Genomic DNA, 14,861 nt, shown 5'->3' on the forward strand with positions numbered 1-14,861 from the left:
TGCCGTAATTTGAATCGATGAACTTAATAAGAACTATAGGGAAAAAAAATCATTTTACGCAAGCAGACAATTCAAAACTAGCAGGTGCACAGGTGCAAAAATCATAAATAAATGGGTACACAGTTAACAATTTTTACATTTATATATACGCAGAATATATTATATTTCTTTAGCGGAAATTAATAATGTCGATTAATTAACGTCAATTTTTTTTTACGAAATTGACATTAATTTATCAATTTTCATTGAAACTAATACCCAATGGAAAATTTGATTTCAAGGAGATTCTAAATATTATTTAATTATGAACTTAATCCGGAGAATAGTTCAGCCAAAATGTGAATCTATTAAAGCGAATATTGATATGAGCATATAGATAACATGTAGATACATCTGCACCGTGCCGATCAGTCAGTTAAAAATATATTTGTTTTCTCTCTCCCTCTGCCCATCAATAGAGGGAGAAAGAAATATATTTTTTTCTTTCTATACGGAATTGTCCACGTGAGACCGAATCATTCATTGCGCGTCGATTCTCTCAGGACAGCAGCCGTCTTTCATTTAACGATACCTAACATATCTCTTTTAAGTTAATAACACAAGTCAAAGTACGATATTATATCTCGTCGCTGATTATTATTTCGGTGGACGTTCCTGATCCGCGAAATATTTGGTCGCATTCGGAAAACGCAACGGATCTGGAAAGTCTGGCGTGCCATATCGGCACGGATTTAAGCAGTCCCTGATTGCCTGACCAAACGCGCGACGCACAGCTGGATCCGCTGCGACAGCCACGGCGGCACCTTCGACCTCCTCGACACCGGCATGACCGACTCCCTCTCTGACTAACCGTTCCATGGATGCTGCTATAGTCGAATGATGAGTCGGCGTAGGGCTAACTAGTAACCGTGGTTTCTGTTGTTCGATCAACTTGCGACGTTTACTTGGTAGACCGCCTAGATACGCGTCGCTAAACGTTGTCACACCACTGTTCGGTGTTACACCCTGCATCTGCAACTGTCTACGTTGTCTCACACCGTCGCGAGCGATGATTGGGACCCAATCCTAGAAAAAAAATATAACTACCTTACTAAATGAATATATGTTGCCAAATTACTTATATTGAATCGTCAAGATCTCTAAACATATGTTAAGAATTTTTTTTTGCAGAAAACTTTTATTATTAATTAAAAAATTTTAGTTATTGAAAATTAAATTCACAATAAATTCTTTTTTATGTTACTGACTTACCGAAGGTAAAGCTTCGTGACCAGGGAATGTTTCCGGAATTTCTTCTCGGTCCTCAGGTATTGAGCTTTCGCGTGTTGGTTGTTGCTGTTGTTGTTGATGCTGTTCTAGAGTTTCGGTTTCCATCGGCTATACATTTATAAAGAACATTTATTATATGACTATTTTATTATAACGGTAAAAAAATGATATGATAAAATTGATTACTTCATCTTCCGGTTGCGCCTGTGAGGATTGGCGAGTCGACGTTGAATATACCGACGACGGTTGAGACGATGCATCTCTGTACACTAAAAGTGGTATGATCTCTGAATCCGGGGGTTGTGGTACGCGCAAAAAATAAGTACGAAGATGGGTGATAAATCCATTCAGCACCCACTGGAGAAGAGCAGGATTGCCACCATCCATCAAGTTATGCTATCAAAACAACCAAACCGTATTAGTAAAACATATATAAATTTCTTCCCTCCATTCTTCACATTTAAAAGAATCAAGACCAACCATAAAACGTGTCGCAATCGCTTCCAAACCAGCTTGGCCGCCGCGTAGCGAGTATCGAAGTACTGTACAAATTTGGTTGCACATGTTCATTAGAATATTCAGTATATCTTGTCCGAACCTAGTATCATCGATTCCTGTAAATTCAATATGTGTATTTGGTTTGTTGATTTTAAATACACGTAATATTAAAATACTAACCGTTGTCGAATGAGATTCTAAGTATATCTCTTGCGTGGCGAGTAATCAACGATTCAACGGTCGCGCAAAGATCAACACGGGAACCGATTCTGCTGCTAGTGTCTTCCTCGGACGCCAGAAGATTCTGAATGTGAACTCGTAGTTGAGAAAGTAAACGCTCAATTGCTTGTTCTTGAACGGCGTCTGGTGACGAGGCACTCGAGAATGTATACTGTAGGAACTCTTGCAGTGGTCTTCGAAGACGAGCGATGGGCCCCCACTGACCGAGACGTATTCTGATCAATCCATCCAGAGACATATTTTGTGCCTGTGAGATAAATTTCTCTTTAGTATCATAGATAATAAAAAGTTAATATATCGTGTAATAATGAAATTACCAGCAATATTAAGAGATCGATAAGGAAATTATCATCTCTACCGGATTCTTGCGACGTGGAAAGATCCATAGATAGACCACCACCCTCAAACAAGCTGGCCAATGATAGAGAATTTCCAATTAAGCTGATCACCAAGAGAAAAAAATTCCACGATTAATGTTATGTATTCGTAATAAACGAATCTTTTTTTAATCCTTTAAACATTTAACACACCTATCGCTTAAGAATCCTACGTGTATATTATTGCCATGTACCATTTGCATTATATTCCCAAGACTTTCCATCAAATTTGGAGCTGTAATATAATCAACGTCAATATCGAAGTAAATATTTAAATTTGCTATGTGTGTTATTATAATATTTAGTATTTAAATTACCGTTACTATTTATGGTGACATTGGGTTGCGATTGACCGCCCACTGTTTGACTTATTATCTGTTGCAATAAAGCCATAAAGGGGTTATTAGGAGCCGTTTCTGCATTTGTAGTTGATGTTACGTTTGGCGAAGTAGAACTGGTGGTCGTAGTCGAAGTCGTTGCTAGAAAAATATTTTCCTAATTGTAGAAACATGTATTTACAAAAAGAAAAAATATTTTGATCCTCGTATCGTTTACCAGTTTGATTAGTTTGATTCTGAGCGTCCGCTGTAGTTGTTGACGTCGTGCGCGTTGTTTGCGAAGAAGTTGCCTCGGTAGTTACAGTAACCCCAGTACTCGGAGAACGGTACACATGGTGCGAGTTACATGGAAGATAAGGATCGAAATCGAGACCTAGTCCGATACTCATACCAAGACCCATTGGATGAGCATGATGATGGAACACATGCGGTCGCGATGTACTTCGAGTTTGTGTAGCGGTGGTAGGATGAGTACCCGTATTGCTCCTGCATGTTTCACAATTAATTAATATTAAATGTCTGTATTTTAGAGAGTAATTCAAAACAAGAAAAAATGTAAATCATAAGATGATTTGATAAAGTTACAAAAATATTGTCATTATCGACAATATCATACCGTGCTTGAGTGCTTTGACCAGCATTGGTGCTTCCACTGTCCATTGATGAAGAGATACCTGGTTGCGTTCCTACAGCAGTAACGGGAGGATTTCTCGTACTTATAGTCGTAGTAGTAATACCGCCATGCACCATGTGCCCAGCTACAGCTTGCATAAAGTTTCGCATGAAATACGGTGGCGGTGGCGTGCCGAACGGAAACACATTTGTTCTACCTGTAAAATGGAAAATATTGAATAGATAAGCCCATTGTTTCTTTTGCCAAACTAATCGCGTAATACACGACTTACGGGCGTTGTTGTTGTTTTCATTGCCTGACGCATTCTGTTCATTACTCGATCCAGCATCTATATTGCTCTCAGAACTAACTTCCATCAGCACCTCAACGTTATTCGGTAAATTGAATACTGTATCTAGATATGTAATATGTATTAATGTATACCTATATATTTTAATACACTGTAAAGCATTTTGTTGGATCGTACCGCAATATAAGGAAACGTACCAAAAGGCAATTGGCCCTGATCTTGTGATCGTTCTGCATGCGACTGTGCCGCATTGTCGGATTCTCGCTCTTGATTACTTTCCTCGGTATTAACGCGCGACGTAGTTGTCGACGATTCCACGTTATCCGATTGCGCCTGATTACCAGATTCTGTTGTCTCATCGTTACTGTTGTTATTATTAGCGCTACGACCATTCAAACTAATATGTGCCTGTGTAAAATATAAAAAAAAATGAATGTTGAAATAAAATCAATTATATGGATAAACAGGAGTGATATCAATTATTTATATCTTGTGTATCTTTTTTATTAATTGATATACTCACCTCCACTTGGATCGGAATGCCAGGCTGAAGAATAGCCGAATGCTGTACTATTATTGGACGACATCGTAAATTTCTAGGTGGTGGCTGACTCATATCAATGATAATATCACTCAGCGCGTGACAGCTATGCGACATAAAATGCAGAATTTCACTGACTCCATCCACTATTCTTTGATTCTCCTCTATGGTATTCGGTCCAGGCTAAATACGATTAGTCAGTTTTCAGTAAAGCAAAATTTTGTCTTAATGTATTTAATGATTTATACTGGTATTACTTATTGACTTACTCCGGGCGGTAACGAAGGATCGAGAAAAGTAAGCATGCAATAACGTTCCAAGTATGGTCTCAGTCGTTCTTGAGTGTTACACAGTCTTTGTAATAATTCTGCCATTTGCGGAGGTCGTGGGAGACTAAAAGACGAATAATTAACAATAGTATGTATGTCTACATCTGCTAATTCGTCAAATATTTAAAATGATACATACTCCTGCTGAGTACGTCTATTTTGGTTAGGAATGCTCGATGTAGCCTCCGCGTATGCAGTCGAGTATGATCGTTGTTGCTGTTGCGGTTGTGATTGAGATTGTGACTGTGATTGGGACTGTGACTGGGATTGCGACTGCGACTGAGACTGCGACTGGGACTGCGACTGAGACTGCGATTGAGATTGTGACGACTGTGCATCATTTTGGGGCTCATTTGCGTCGCTTGAAGCTCTCGTATTTTCACCGTTAATATTGCTGTCTACATATCGTCGAGGATTTAAATCTTAATAAAAGAGATACCACATTTCACAATATGTAAAATTATGCCAAGGTATGTGAAAAGTAATCGGAATCAAATCTACAAATGTACAAACCTCTGGCCAATGCAACTGCGCGCGCCCCGGCAGCTGATAACGCGGCTGTGATGACGACAGCGGCTGCCTCAGCAAGTCTAGCACCGTCATCTCTAGAAACGTCGTTGTTCCTAAAGAATTACATAAGCATTGACTATGTTCAGCAGACAAAACAGATCAGTGAGCGCCTAGTGATTAATTGTGTTCAGCAGAAAGTTTATTTTGTAACTATTGTAACTTTTTTTTGCACTGATTGGATCATACTTGCAAACCTGAAAGAATGATCCAATCGGCGTGAAGAACAAATGCAAAAAAAAAAACTTTCTGCCAAATTCAGCCACACATTCTTTAATATGATTAGTTCCTTACCTTTAATTGTATACAAATCTAAATGGGAGCCAATCATATTAAAGAATCATTGAGCGTTCAATGATTAATTTTATTCACTGAATGCAGTCATTGTTGTGCAAGAAAATCTATGATCTAAATGCTCATTCAACTCACTCGTTTTGTTCAAGCTCTGAATCTTGAGATTGCTGCTGTTGCTGTTGCTGCTGCTGCGTCGTTGACTGATTAACTTCTGGGGGCGGATGCAGACGTGGAGCGCTGGGATCATCCAGCTGGTCGATCAGCTCATTTACACGATCAAGCATTCGACCAGCATGATTCAGCCTACTACCGGACAAACTGTTGCTCAACTGTGGTATACCTGAGGGAACAATCAAAACGTCACGCGTTAAGCAAAAATAAACACGTAAAAAAAAAAATTTGTAAATCAGTACTACCATGGCCTTCAACAATTTCTGCCGGTACAGACATAGCTCCCAGATACATCGCGTTTCCATGCATCTGAGTGCGTGTAACTCGATAATGCGGCCTCTGCGAGTTTTGCCAGCCCTGTCTGCCCTGTCCCTGTGTTTGTCCACCATCGTTCCCATGTTGACCAGACTGGGGCGGTGCACGTTGCACCAGATGTATGACTTTTCCATTGACATCTGAAGGAACACATTGCGTCAATACATGTCTATCATGGTCTATACAGCTTGCGACATGTTATTCATATAAGTAGGTGTGTGCAATATATATATATATACCATAATCATTTAATTTCTTTTCATCTTGAAGCACTCGTCCACAATAAATCAACCTCTGTGAATCTGCTGGTACCGCGACGGACTCTGCTATGTACTCTTTAAAGCCGCGTACCGTGATTTGCTTTAAGGAAGAGAGAATATGCAGAGATATATTATATAATTAAACAAATAAGAGATCCATTTGGGTAATGGAGTACTCAGTGTACAGAACAAGCCGTGGTATGACTTTCAGTGGTCTCCAGATGTTTCTAAGACACATTTATAGACGTGTGTCGATTACAGCGAACTGCGGCGATCGACACACGTGATCACGGAATCAAGGAAAGAGGGGGAGGACTTACGTCGTCTTCCAGGGAGAAGACGTGATTCTGTGAGTCCAAGGTCTTGACTGTTAGGTCGATCATCCTCGTAGGGCGCGTAGCACGCGAACTCGATGAAAAAAGCTTGTCGATGTCGTTGGATGGATGGCGACGACAAACGTGCAATGGCACCAGAATATCCGGGATACTCACAAATTCGGACTACAGCACCTTGGCACGATGTCTCCTCCAGTCGCGGCTTTTCTTACGTTCGGTCGATGAGGTCAGGAGAGAAGTGGAATCGGATGTGAACGAATAATCGTAGAATAACGTTCGTTAATCCTCGACTCCGCTCACTGCGTGCCCGCTCGCTCGCCCGTCACCACGTTCTCACGCTCGGCCCTTGTCGCGAGTTTCATGAGTTTCATTACGTCGCACAATGTCGCGGGACGAACGAAGGTGGCGCAAAGGGGGACGCGACGACGTTACCCAGAATGCCGTTAAGAACAGTGGCGACACGGTCAATGCTGACAACACGTGGTATTGATAGTCCCTAAAAAGTTCATCTAAACGGAAAAACTGATCGAATGAGAGCGTTTACCATTTGTCGTGCACGACATGGTTACTTTGAAGATTGTCGAATGAATCAATGGATGGCGTGATGATGCGCAAATTTGTAAATTTGTGGACTTGTTCAGGCTGGTTTGTTTTGTGTATTCGTTGTTTTTACTGTGATTTGAAACGCAGATTCTTCCTGAAATCGAATGGTTGGAAAATTTCCATTTCTAGATTTTCGAGAAGGGGACAAATGAACACGACAAACTACCTAAAATTTGACTATTTCTTTTAATTATCATTTCTCATTGTTGGAGGAAAGAGGTATGACGTACTTAATATACATCAGACATCTGAGAAAATAAAGGTGCCATTTCATACAGGAATATCAAGCGTTAATTTTAATCACGTGATCTATTTTGACGCTATAAGCAGAGAGAATCAGCATGGAAAGGCACCTTAAGAGTTACTCTCGAGATTTTAACTTGGGAATAGTCGAGATAAGAATATATTCTCATTTACTATACAATGAGATAACTAAAAATTGTCATATTTCGAAATAAAAGGTTCTAAATTAATTACGACCTTGACGTAAATTAATGAGTCGCTCTTGGAAGTTATTATTTCTATAATATATATCGCTATGTAAAAATCTTTCATGTGATTCACAATAAAAAATTTTTAATCTATTAATATATATACAGGAAATATAGTTAAAGTAAATCGGTGAAGTAAAATTTGTATAAATAAAAAATGTATAAAATAAAGTATCTCAAGTTGTCATAAAGTGTAGTTTAGAATATAAAATTAATTAAAATATAAAACGATGCATAGAGGTTGAAGCAAAATATAAAAAGTATAAAAATTTTATCAGCAGAGGTACAATTTATGTTAATGGGGATCAAATACAATCGTAGATTTAATATAGAAACGGATCAGATTTATTTCATATTCAAATGTTATATTTCATTCAAGTGTTCACAGAATAACAAATTTCATTGGGCTGCTGCTGCAATCTGCTGTTAGATATTATGGTCCAGTTCTATCAATATAAGATTAACTTCAATTCTTTATATTTTTCTAAGAATTAGAAAAGAGATAAAAAGTCAGTATTCACAGACCATCCTCTTATTTCAATTACATAAGTATGTTAAGTAAAGCATCTTAAGTTTTAAGATGTTAGTACAGCTTTGTAATTGGCTTACAACATCTTAAGATTGTACTTAAAACGGTCAAACAGTAAGTATTAAACCTGAGATTAAAGTTAATCTTACATTGATAGAATAGGGCTTATGTCGGCGGATTCCGCTGACAGAATTCGAGATTTACACGGATGTAGTCTGCCAATTTGCGATAATACTCCACTTGGGTTCATTGATGAACTGTTAGTGTTTTGTTCACTGCGGGATATATTCGTTGGAAAAATGTTAATGATGTTTTGATATTATAAGCAGGAAGTGATAAGTCTTACATTCTGCGATATAGAGGTTTCCCCAGAGTTTCCGATACGACAACAGGCGCCCTGATGCATCGAACAACAATGTCCTACAGCCCGTCTTCCTCCGGTTTCTCCTCTACGCTGCGGCGAGGAACACAGCGACCCCGAAGGGTCCCGTATCCATACAGAAAACAAGATCCAGCAAGAGCGATGGAAGTGAAAAATTCGGCCGGGATTATTCGCCCGTGGCCGCAGTGGAATGGCACAAGATGGGCACCGGTTTTAAATCCCCGCCGTAAACATACGCGTCAGAGGCTCTCAATGTCGCCTGGAATACCATACAAGGAATATGGGGGATGTATGACATTTCTAAGTGGTAATCTTCTAATCATGTTTGATGCGATCAGCACATACAACGTGCATGATATTAAAAACTTTTATTCCTCGATATCATATAAAATACATACTATAGAAAAAAATACATACTGTACGCAAATAATAATTATACTGTTTCAAATATTTTAAAAGTTTATAAATCTGTTATAAGTTCAAGTATCAAATTTACTCAAAATATATTTTCAATCAAAGTTTAAACTTCAATGAAAATTATTAAATTAAAACAAACTCAATTTGCTATTATTGTACATAAAGTCGTTTCTTCGATCAACCTTATAAAAATATTCTTTAAAACAGAATAAGTTTTTATTTGGAGTATATGCTAATGAGTTTTTTTTTTAAATAAATTAAATTTGTAACAAGTGAAATATATTATTATCAAAAAAATCAATTTTAAGATTATTATTAAGAAAATATTCTTTGTTAAAGATATAACTGTTACTTAAAAACTCTTAAAAGAACGAAAGTAAATTGAGTTAATCACTTTTTTTAGCAAAATATTTTCTGTACTCATATCTCAAGTAAAACACAAGAGTCATAATAACATCATAAGAACATTGTCATGTTTGATATTATCTTGTTTGTCATTTATAAGTTTATTTTTAAATGACATATATAGTTATAATAATGTCCTATTACATTATGACTTAATTATGATTCTACGTAAAATAGATGTGAATATGGAAAATGGAAAGTAATGCAAATTAACGAAAAACTATACAAAGTTTAAGTAAAATGCTTTTCTTTTTTTCCTCCGTTTTTCTTGTCTATTGTTTTTACGGTTGATAATTGTCAAGCGGAACTGCAATTGTTCCAAGGATAACGAATGTCAATGTAAATCTCCAGAGAATGAGAGTTTAAATAAATGTTTCCATTGTGATTCGATTTAGGAGCAAAGAAAAGCAAAACTTGCGGCTTTACGACGCCCGTCTAGATTTAGATCGTCAGTACGTGTTTAACTTAATCTTCTCTCGTACAGTTTCTCTTTTACCCCTTTCGCGGTCAACCACGCAGCGCGGCGCCGCGTAAACTGAACGAGTGAGAATAAAAAAAGAAAAAAGAGCCAGATGTCAGAAGCGTGAAAAAGCGAAGACAAACATTTCTTTTACGGGATATAATTCGGACTTTGCCGCAACTTCCAAGAAATTGACAATATAACTCTCTCTTTAAAAGTAAAAGAAAACAGCAAAATTGGCATAATTTGCAATTTTTCTCTCGAAAGTGTGCATTTATTTATTGCACAATACAATATAAAAAGTCTTGTGTTAACATGTGTTAGAACGTGTGTCACGAGGATTGCGCAAGAATATAATGAAGAAAAATAAAGTATAAAAAAAGAACATAAAACATTACGTTCGCATTTAAAATTAAATAGACATTGCATTTTTTTCAGAAAATTTTTCAGGAGAAGATTTGAAGAAAGTATGGAAAGAGAATGCAATCAAAAAGGACATATCAATTTATCGCCATGCAGAGGACAATAATCTACTGATAAGGCGATGTATCATTAGAAATAAGATTCCAGCAGCCCTCAAATCGCAGATAGACTGATCTTCACGCTGAGCGTCCTCGTCGTCTACGCGCGCCAGGCGATTATTTCCCAATATCTCAATGCAGCATGTAAAACGTCTATCGTGTATACTCGATGCCCACACCGCTACCTTCCTCGCTCTGCTTCCACTCTCTGCTCTCCTCCAGCTTCTTTCCTCTACCGTTTCTTTTTCTCGATAAGAAAAGGAGGAGTTTGCCTGCATACCTCGAAGCTATGCGGTACACAGATGCAGGCAGAGCGTCAGAGAGAAACGATGTACTTATACGGACATCGAGAGAAAAAGGAGAGGGTAAAGTATATTAAGATTTATTCTATTTTGGCGGTAATAACTCTTTTAAGTGCGTGAGAGATCATTTACAAGTCATTTTAAAACATATGATACTATTAATTGAATAGTCTGGCTAAACTGAGTAAACAGCTTACAAGAGTTTTGCATGCGTTTATATTACATTACATATCATCAAGTTTTTTGTTGTAGTGTCTCGGGACATGTTACAGAATATGCTTCGGAGAATAATATCAAAATATATTTTCTAAGAGAGGCTATAAAAAGATCTAATAAAATCATCTCGAGATGCGGAACGAGTTAATTTCTATTTATTTTAAAGTAATCCTGATATATATTTTACATGTGGTCATCATATTTCAAACATGAGGCGGACACGTGAATTGAAAGATCGGTTACAGTTTAGTATTTTGAACTCCAGTAAGGTCATTACACACACACACACACACACGCACATAGAGAGGGAGAGAGAAAAGAGAGCTGGCGAAAGAGGCGAGAGTGCGTGACGCGGCGGCCGAGGGCGGCTGGCGCGGCGGCGGCCGTGTGTGCGTTGGCGCCAGGCCGCATTCTCGCATTCGTTAAACCGAGGCACGGAGTTAGGTCCCTCCGCCTCGTACCTCGTACCTTATGCCTCGTGCCCTGCCTTGTCTTGCTTTGTTTTGCCTGCTGCGGCCTCTCCCGTATGTTGTGACTTCCTTCCTCGCTCCCGTATTACTCTGTGCCTACAGCGAATAATAGCGACAGCAACGGGATAAAGAAAAGAGTCTCTCTTTCTCACTTCCTCGCACCTCTGCCTTGACGAGGAAATAAATAAAATCGCGTTTCTTGGTATGAAAATTGTTGGAATCTGTCTTCCTCGACTTTCAAGAATGTACATGAAAAATTAAAGCTATGTTTTTCCTCGCATTGTCCACAGTTTGATGACCTTTATGCGCCGGGAGACATTAGGTGAATTGTAGGCGCCAGTACAGATAGATACTATGGGGAGCCAATGTGGAATAGCTTAAAGAGGATATAAGGCGAGTCGCGGTGGCGCCGTGCTCGAGAATTTACACGACATACCTCTGGCGAGTTACAGCACATAAATGGGTACGTAAATCATGCGCGTAAACAGCCACGTTATATACATAGATAGAGGCGTTTACTCGGATGACAAGCGACCCGTGAAGCGCCGCCGCCGCATCGGCGAGCTCATTAAGTAATCGATATTATTTTACGATGAACAGAGAAACCCTTGATAGAACACTTACGATCTCGACACGGACACGCGTACTCCCGGGATCGCTCTCCTTACGATGATTAACTGAAGTTGGGATTTATCTCTCCAATTTGTAATCGGCGAAAGAGAGAGAAAGCACCACGTTTCTTACGACCGTTTACATTCGGATAAAAAGCTCCGTTATTTCGATCACTCCGAATTTTGATGTCACAGTTCAAAATAATTTCGTTATTACGAGTGCCGAACAATTTCGAAACTTGTAACAGTCAAAACGCGATGCGAGATAAATCTTTCTGTGTATCTAAGATATACTGGATTATATATCTATTTCAGACATAGGGTAACGAAAAAGGAATAAAATGAAAAAGTGTTGCGACGAAAGCTACTTGGGTTACCTGAGAGACACCCGACATCATAAATCAAAATACACTCGGGCGTAAGAGACAGGATATTCGATCGACTCGACTTTTAATAATTGCCGATGATGAATCGGCTGAGCCTAACTAGCCTGACAACAACAACTGTTTCTCAACTGATCGAAATGACGTTCCAAAAAAATTTCGTATTTCCTCTACGAACACATATAGCATCTCATATGAAAATATTTTTCAGAATTCTCAGGTAACTTTATGATGACGTGTAAATTAATTTATAATCACACCTACTGTAGTCGACAATTATTTATAATGTTATAATGAATTTTTAGAAATTTTCGGAATTTAAGACTAAATGCGCGCGGAGGGCGTAAAAGGACAAGGAATAAAAGGAGCGTTATAAACGGTTTGTGACAAAAAAGGAAGAAGACACAAGGGAGGGCAGCTGAGAAAGAGAGCGCGAAAGAATTATCTATATACTTTCTTTCATGTCGCGCACCGTGCGAAGCAGTTAAGCAAAGGTCACAAGTTGAGCAATCTGTCCGTTTATCGGTGCAAACAACGCTTGCGGCATACATATACGATACAGACGACGGAGGAGAGGTTGATGAATCTTTCGTCGGATCGACTGTCCTGACCAAACACCTTCGTCTTTCCTCAATATAGTCAAGATTCACGAATGAAGATGAAAAGAGAGATCTCTTTCCTTTCGAGCAATCGAAACTTCCGGGAATAATTGGACAAACGTAAAGAGATAAAAGCGGGGACCGGATTTGAGTAAGCGCAGTAGCTACGGCGAGGGAGTAAAAAAACGTGCCGTGGGGTACGGCAAGAGAACGGAGGAGAAGTACGAGGTGAACAACAACGAGACGAGGAAGGAGAGGAACGAGAATATGCATAGTATTGGGGTGTGGTGGTAAGACGCAGGGGGAGAGAGCAGCTGTTGGAGCCGAGCCGGGCCGGGCTGGACCGTTGGTGAGTGAGCGCGCGGCCGGTAGAAAAAGAAGATGAGCCCGTCGGTGTACGCGCGTAACATACGACGGAGGGGGTCGTAAGAAGAGTGAAGAAGAGCCCCGGAGGGAGTCCCTCGTCGAAGGAGGCGTGCGGCGCCACGGTGGGTAACGACGCGACGACTCGGTTGCGACTATAAGTAAGTCTCGCGCGGCGCGCCGCGACTTAATGCCGTCGCCGCGTCCGTGGCGCCAAGAGGAAGGCCCGTTGGCGACGACGATAAACCTCCTTTTCGTGCGTTCCTCGCGATTGCGAAGGAGAGGAGAGAGAGAGAGCGAGAGAAAAGAGAGAGGGAGGCACGGTGAACTTATATTCTGTAGGATGGTGTGGATCGGCAACAGTACAGATAACACGTGGCTGTCAGTCACTGCTGCTGCTGCTACCGTATTGGGCTTCGCCTGCTAGTGTTGATCAGTGATCTGCGGTATACAGCGGTGTTCGAAAGCGCCACAACAACTTAAAAATTTCCGCGCTATGTTATTGTGCTGACACTTGTATTTTTGTTTACAAGTCGACATAGAAATAGATAGTTATACGATCAAATCGGACGATTACCGACGTGAGATCTGTAATATCGTGTATACATAGTGTACCGAGTGGCAGAGACGAAGAGAACATTCTTGGAAGTGGTGCTCGCGCAGAGGGTGGTCTTACCGTTTCGTACATCGCGGAACGTCATTATTGTTCGTTTGGTAGCGTATAATTACCTTGATAATCATCTGTAATCACACTTTGCAGTTGGTACTTCGCTCTCGCATTAATAAGTGACAGCCATGTCCGGTATTCTCTACACGTTGCTTGGCCTCGCGGCCAGCACGAGTCTGCATTGCGCCGTACGACGCGAGATCAGCCCGTGCACCTGCCGACAAGAGGAGTTTCCCAGTCCCGTTATCAACCAGGCAGCGGTGACGGTAGCCGCGTCTACCAGCGGAGTCGCCAACGTGAACAACAATGCTGGCGGTGGTGGAGGAAGCGGTGGTGGTGGTCACCACATAGGGGAGCGTATCGAGGTATTGTGTGAGAAGATGAAGTCATTCGACCAATTGGCCGAGGCATTGAGCGGTAAATTCACCCCCGAGCAGCAGATCACCCTACGAGTGGCGCATTCGAATCTACGCGACATATCGCGCCACGACTTCAAAGAGCTGCGTATGTCTATCACCCGACTCGAGCTGAATCACGATCATCTTGGGTAAGTGCGACGGAATGATCCGTCGATGAACTTCATTGCCATCGAAAAATTACTAATGCGTGAACGATGATCTTGAATAGTAAGATTATGTCCAAGTGTCGAAGTCTTCGGTGAAGACGTAAAGAATCATGGGGGGACGCGCGATAATGACACGATTTATCAGTCACGGTTACTACAACCCGCTGTGTATACAGTTGTGCAGAGATAACGATGGTTTCGGAGATCATCTGTATTTCTCACAAGTGCGGTAAACATTAACTAAGCAACTTTTCTCTAATCAGCATTCTTTCGTTATATACGTCAGATTATTTTTTTGGAAATCTTTAAAGATTAGGATACTGGATTAATTCAGTATGGATTGACATAGGACTTGGAGGAAAGCTTGACGATAAAACCGATTATTAAGTGGAGCTTTTTTTTTTTTTTTTTTAAAAAAAA

The 14,861-nt window shown here is 40.0% G+C and overlaps 2 protein-coding genes across 4 annotated transcripts in view; one reads left to right on the top strand and one right to left on the bottom strand.

The window, feature by feature from the left end:
* Positions 1-451: 451 nt before the first annotated feature.
* LOC108773647 (large proline-rich protein BAG6) lies at positions 452-6,859 on the bottom strand. Of its 3 annotated transcripts, none has more exons than XM_018539518.1 (20): positions 6,443-6,859; positions 6,102-6,222; positions 5,793-6,002; positions 5,512-5,716; positions 5,029-5,120; positions 4,655-4,937; positions 4,456-4,579; positions 4,169-4,369; positions 3,843-4,053; positions 3,628-3,750; positions 3,339-3,552; positions 2,940-3,208; positions 2,702-2,863; positions 2,538-2,619; positions 2,325-2,448; positions 1,948-2,254; positions 1,750-1,883; positions 1,456-1,665; positions 1,252-1,377; positions 452-1,065 (listed from the first exon to the last, which is right to left on the bottom strand). In XM_018539518.1, exons 1-20 carry the CDS (start codon positions 6,503-6,505, stop codon positions 637-639), a joined length of 3,690 nt encoding a protein of 1,229 aa, XP_018395020.1. In that variant the 5' UTR covers positions 6,506-6,859; the 3' UTR covers positions 452-636. The 3 variants fall into 3 exon arrangements, with proteins under 3 accessions (XP_018395020.1, XP_018395019.1, XP_018395021.1); XM_018539517.1 differs by having other exon boundaries at positions 5,029-5,138; positions 6,443-6,505; XM_018539519.1 differs by having other exon boundaries at positions 637-1,065; positions 4,655-4,913; positions 5,029-5,138; positions 6,443-6,505.
* A 7,106-nt stretch (positions 6,860-13,965) lies between these two features.
* Positions 13,966-14,861, top strand: part of ltl (leucine-rich repeat-containing larval translucida) — an 8,768-nt gene continuing 7,872 nt past the window's right edge. Inside the window, exon 1 of the mRNA XM_018539537.1 lies at positions 13,966-14,423. Coding sequence (XP_018395039.1) covers positions 14,005-14,423 — 419 coding nt within the window. The 5' untranslated portion in view covers positions 13,966-14,004. The remainder of the gene's footprint in view (positions 14,424-14,861) is intronic.

The sequence above is a fragment of the Cyphomyrmex costatus genome, unplaced genomic scaffold, assembly GCF_001594065.2.
Source record: "Cyphomyrmex costatus isolate MS0001 unplaced genomic scaffold, Ccosl1.0 scaffold216, whole genome shotgun sequence".
Classification (NCBI taxonomy): Eukaryota; Metazoa; Arthropoda; class Insecta; order Hymenoptera; family Formicidae; genus Cyphomyrmex; species Cyphomyrmex costatus.

What these genes read in the sequence shown, in the direction of transcription:
- LOC108773647 (XM_018539517.1), bottom strand. Translation starts at nt 6,505, where the DNA reads ATGATCGACCTAACAGTCAAGACCTTGGACTCACAGAATCACGTCTTC. An exon ending in TCTTCTCCCTGGAAGACGAC is followed by an intron (nt 6,223 to 6,442) that starts GTAAGTCCTCCC and finishes TCTTCCTTAAAG; the next exon opens with CAAATCACGGTACGCGGCTT. An exon ending in AGAAATTGTTGAAGGCCATG is followed by an intron (nt 5,717 to 5,792) that starts GTAGTACTGATT and finishes TTGTTCCCTCAG; the next exon opens with GTATACCACAGTTGAGCAAC.